We start from the raw sequence: 5,644 nt of genomic DNA, 5'->3' as shown, positions 1-5,644 counted from the left end.
TCCCTTCAAAAACAAACTTAATCCACTGCGTCTTCAGCGGCTCAGATATCAGGAGTAAATGACGACTGCTATGTTCATTATTGCATCCAACAACAGAACATCTCAATCACTTAGGAGTCATTCTTGTCTTCCACTGCTCCGCTGTCGAAACAATGGAGAACTGTTTACTGATCACTCAGGGCGGGGCTAAGATTAAACACCAGTGTCAATCAACAATCGTGGGAGGGGCCTGTGCAGAACTACATCACTCTGCCAAGAATCTGGCTTGATCTGAGACACTGCTTATGATTTATGAGGATTTAATAAAAAAAAAGCACTGGGTGGATTTTTATCATTATAGGATGGATGTGTGCACACGCTACCAACACACATTAATGTTCAAACAACATTTAAAAGTGAATTTTGCATCCAATGACCCCTTTAAAGAAATAGTTCAAACAAAAATTATCATTCTCTCATCATTTACTCACCATTGTGTCATTCCAAGCCCATAAGACATTGTTTCATCTTCAAAACACAAATTAATATATTTGAATTGAACCTGAGAAGTCCTCAAGAACCTTGTCCTGTTACTGAAACTCCAGGTAATCACAACTTAGAAGATCCAAAAAGGTCATAAATGCATCTTATAATGAATCCATATGAATCAGAAATCACTCAGTGCACAGCTTCACTGTAGATCAGGTTAGATCCAGCTGTGTTTTTTCCGTTGTTTTGATGTTTTGACCTCCTTGTTTGCGCAGACGCAGCCAGACGATGCTCCTCAAGCGCTGGGGATCCTGAAGGACGGCGGCCGACAGAATGGCTGCATCTCCAGCACTCCAGCGCCGCCCGCGTCTAACGGTGACCCCGTGACCCCTAACCCCTGTGACCCCGACCCGGCGCCCTCCGCCGAGGAGCTCAAGCCCAAAGAGCGCGCGCAGACGCTGTCTGAACTCAAGAAGCAGCGCGCCGCCGCCAAACTCCTCGCCCAGCCCGTTCTCAACGGCCTCCTGGGAAACGGCTCGGCCAAACCCAGCCCCGAAGATCCGCGCATGCCTCAGGTCTCGTCCAATGGCAGCGCGGTCTACTTCACGCCAGCCAGCGGAGACCCGCCCCTGCTGAGGCTCAAGCAGCCAATAGAAGACGAGGATCCCAAGAGTGACAGCTGCTGCTGCGTCTCATAAGATGCTTTCTAGGAACTGAAAGGAGAAGTTCACTTCCAGAATGCACCTTTTCACATTTCTGTGTTTCTCAGCAGCATAAGTCGCTATAGTTGGGTTAACTTGAAGAGCAGTGATTGGGAGAGTACCTCAAATATATATTTTTTGCATTCCCATTTGCTCTAATAGGAAAAGAATTAGCCTTTAAAGGAATAGTTCACCCAAAAATGAAAATTGTCATCATTTACTCACACTTTACATTTTTGGGTGAACCATCCCTTTAACTATTTGTTTTTGTAATTTGATGCAAAGGTAATATAATACAAAGTATAGTGTTATAAATGTACATACATTTAAAAAATATATATACAGTCCCTCCATAAGTATTGGAACAGTAAAGACAAAATTGCTCTGCTGGCTGTGGAGTCAAGACATTTGCAAATATGATTAAAAGATGAATATGAGACAAAACTACAGAATGTCACATTTTATTATTAGCCGTTTCAACACATACATGTTTTACCAAATAAAAAGAACAGCACTTTTAGAGTTCATCCCACTCATTGATGCGAGCATAAGTATTGGGACAGTTGAACATAAGGCAGACATAAAAGATTAAAAGCTATTATTTAGTTGCAGATCCCTTGCACACAATCACAGCAGTGAGTCTGTGACCCATAGACATCACCAGACTCTTGCTCTCATCCTTTGAAATACTTTTCCCAGCCTTTAATGCAGCCAATTCCAATTGTTGCTTGTTTTGGGGAGTTTCTGCCTTTACTCTCCTCTCCAGCTGCTGAAATTCATGTTCAATCAGATTTAAATCTGGAGATTGACTTGGGCAATCTAACACTTTCCATTTCTTTGCTCTTATAAATTCCTTGACTGAACTGCAGGGTGTTTTGGGTCATTGTCCTGATGCAATATGAAGCACTTCCCAATGAATCTGGTGGCATTTTCTTGAATATTGGTAGGCAAGATGGTTTTGTACCCTTCCAAATTCATTCTGCTACTGTCATCATACATTAAGTCATCAGTAAAGTTGAGAGGGCCTGTTCCAGAGACAGCCATGCATGCCCATGCCATGACACCACCTCCACCATGCTTTACAGATGAGGCTGTATGCTTGGGATCTTTGCAGTTCCCTGTTTTTCTCCACATGTTTGCTTTCCCATCACTCAGATAAAGGTTCATCTTTGTCTCATCGGTCCATAAACACAGTTCCAAAACTCTTCTGGCTCACCTTTGTGCTTTTTTGCAAACTCTACTCTTGTCTTTCTATGTTTGGTGCTGGTCAGAGGTTTGCATCTTGCTGTGTAGCATCTGTAACTCTGTGTCAAAGTCTCCTGAGGACAGTAGATTGTCAGAGCATCACCCCAGCTTTCTGGAAGTTGTTGGTGATTTTACAGACACGTCTTTTAGGATTCATTTTCACAGCTTTTATGATTTGTCTGTCATCAGCTCCTGTTGTTTTCTCAGCCGATCAGGTCGTTGTTGGTTGCTGGTGTCGCTGGTGGTTTCCAAACTCTTGATTTCTCCATGCCCTTTGTTTTTGCTAGAGCTCTAACTGACTTCCTCTTTTCTTTTAGCATCCAAATTGCTTGCTTTTCTCTCAAAGTCAGCTCCCTCGTCTTCATCCTGGTTTGTGTGTCATCATCGAATGCAGGATTCAGAATACAGAAGTAATGGATATAACTGATACGACACATTCCCTGCTTTTAATATCTGAAGAATTAATGCAACAGGACACAGCTGATCACTTAGAAAGACCTGTGAGGCAACTGCTCCAATACTTATGCTCACATCAGATAGAGGGATGAAACTCTAAAAGTACTGAACTTCTTAGCTGGTAAAACATCTACGTGTTGAAACGGCTAATAATAAAATGTGACATTCTGTAGTTTTGTCTCATATTCATCTTTTAATCATATTTGTAAATGTCTTGACTCCACAGCCAACAGAGCAATTTTGTCTTTACTGTTCAATACTTATGGAGGGCACTGTATTTATAAAAAAACTTTTGAGGATTTACGATGCTGATGACCGTTAAATGCATCATCACAGTCTTGTGAAAAGGGTCCATAAAAATTCCCTGATAATTTACTCATCCCCGTGTCATCCAAAGTGTTCATGCCTTTCTTCCTTTCCACTATATGGAGAAAATCCTGGAATATTTTCCTCAAAAAGTTCGTTTCTTTGCAACTGAAGATAGACAGACATGAACATCTTGGATGACACACGGGTGAGTAAATTATCAGTGAATTTTTATTCTGGAAGTGCACTTATCCTTTAAGATGCTTTCGCACCGGAGGAACCTTTCCATAGTTCCTACAACTTCATCAAAAAGTGGAATCTTCCGCCAATATTTCTGGGAACTATGGAAAGCTTCTTTCGGTGTGAAAGCGCCTATGAGCCAATCGGAGGATCCTGAGCGTCTCATTGGTTGAAGCCCATCAGTGATTTTATTTCTCATTCCTAACCTGGAGGTCTGAAGAGGCGTTTGGGATGAACCCTCTCTGAACCCTGCACAGGAACTTCTCAAAGCGGAAGGAAATGATCTCATTCAGGCTTCCCAGGTTAAATGTGTGACTTATGCTTCTCTGTTTCACTTCCAGCAGCAGACGATTCACTCCACCTGTGTAACGTGCGACAGACAGCCGCCGCTCTCCTGTACAGTATTTATTTGTATATGTGCATAGAATCACTCTTCTATAAGATTATTTATTGTATTCCAGAGAGATGAAGTGATGGACGGAGCACAAACGAGTCAGTATTTTTCTATGACAGTGTTATTACGACCAGATGAAGTATTTAAACTCATATTTCACACTCAAATCTCATGTCGTATTCTTTGCATCGTGACATTATTTTCATGACAAGTTCAACACCAAAAGCTGCAGGAAAAATGACTGTAATTTAATTTAAATCAGCAGCACAGTAAATACTAACATGATGCATAAATGCTAAATAATTTAAATAACATATCAAATTAAATGTATCATTTTTTCTATTGTAGTCATTTTACAGACATTTTTAGTGAGATTTTGTGAAACGGTTACTGTTATGAAAATGTCACGGTGCAAAAAAATAAATAATTTCTGTCCCTGCAGCACAAAAGCAGTCATGAGTAACACAGGTATATTTGTAGAAATAGCCAACAATACATAGTATGGGTCAAAATTATACATTTTTCCAAAAATCATTAGGATATTAAGTAAATTTCCTACTGTAAATATATCAAAACTTCATTTTTGATTAGTAATATGCATTGCTAAGAACTTCATTTGAACAACTTTAAAGGAGATTTTCTCAATATTTAGATTTTTTTGCTCCCTCAGATTCCAGATTTTCTAATAGTTGCATCTCAGACAAATATTGTCCTATCATAACAAACCATACATCAATGGAAAGATTATTTATTCAGCTTTCAGATGCATATATAAATCTCAATTTCATAAAATTGACCCTTATGACTGGTTTTGTGCTCCAGGGTCACATTGTTTAGTTCTTTTGATGTGAAATATGACCCAGATGTGTTTATATGAAGGAAGTGTTGATCAGAACCCTTCATATACTGCTCCCTATGAAGGGTTTATTTATTTCTTTGGATCCGCTCGATTGTGACGCTCTGCTCTCGGGTGCCAAAGTCTTCCAGACTGATGGACGTCAGAAACGGCCAATGAGTTTCCAGTGCCACTCCTGTAGCCCCGCCCACTCCTGTAGCCCTGCCCACTCCTCAACACTCACTGCATTGATGCTTGGAATAATGCTTGGAATGCGTTTCCTTCAGATAATGGAAAGGGTGTTAGTGAAAGGAGTGATTATAGATATGCACGCACAGTATTCTGAAACTGAAATATGAATAGAGATCACATGCAAGGAGTTCGGCTCCCATTTCTACTGAGGAACATGAAGGGAAAAGAGCATCACAACTACTGATTTTATAATTTACTGGAATATACTGATCACTGTATTAACATGTTTTCAATAAATGGTATATTTTGATCAGTTTCTAAACCTTTTCTGTCATCAGTGCTGCTTAATGAAGTCTGTGATCAATCCATTGCTGCATGGACTGATGTTAAAGGAAGTGATTGAGTCATTCGCTGGCAAACGATCAGCCGCAGTGAGTCAGCAGTAAACCATCAACGAGGAAGAAAACATGTGCTCACTGTTAATACTGATCCAGTCTGTTTCCATCACCTCAAGCCTTTATTCCTGCTCTGTCAGCCTGGTTTTAAATTCTACATTTAATTTATATTTAATATATATATATAATGCTAAAATATGACATGACGTTACTTGCAGAATAAAACAAAATTGCATTGCATAAATTAGTTATCATGAAAATGTGTTATATTTTTTTAAAGAAGTATCTTCTGGACATGAAATGATTTTAATACAAAAATACAGAAAATTGTGAAATATTTTTGCAATTTAAAGTAATAGTTTTCTATTTTAATATACGTTAAAATGTAATTTATCTGCAGCTGTATTTTCAG

At 39.5% G+C, this 5,644-nt stretch overlaps 1 protein-coding gene across 2 annotated transcripts in view; it reads left to right on the top strand.

Moving 5' to 3' along the window:
• Nucleotides 1–5,155, top strand: part of LOC306878796 (protein phosphatase 1 regulatory inhibitor subunit 16B-like) — a 56,117-nt gene extending 50,962 nt beyond the window's left edge. The window contains exons 11-12 of one of the 2 annotated variants that reach the window (XR_013784969.1): nucleotides 744–1,536; nucleotides 3,097–5,155. Coding sequence is in view for 1 of the 2 variants with exons in the window: in XM_079431328.1 (XP_079287454.1) it covers nucleotides 744–1,166 (423 nt within the window). In the remaining variant the exon portion in view is untranslated. Of the gene's footprint in view, nucleotides 1–743 lie in introns of both variants that reach the window. The other variant, XM_079431328.1, reaches the window with a different exon arrangement.
• Nucleotides 5,156–5,644: the final 489 nt, after the last annotated feature.

This window comes from Barbus barbus (assembly GCF_936440315.1).
Source record: "Barbus barbus genome assembly, chromosome: 13".
NCBI classification, from domain to species: Eukaryota; Metazoa; Chordata; class Actinopteri; order Cypriniformes; family Cyprinidae; genus Barbus; species Barbus barbus.
The sequence above is the reverse complement of the archived record's forward strand: the minus strand, read 5'-3'. Positions and strand labels throughout refer to the sequence as shown.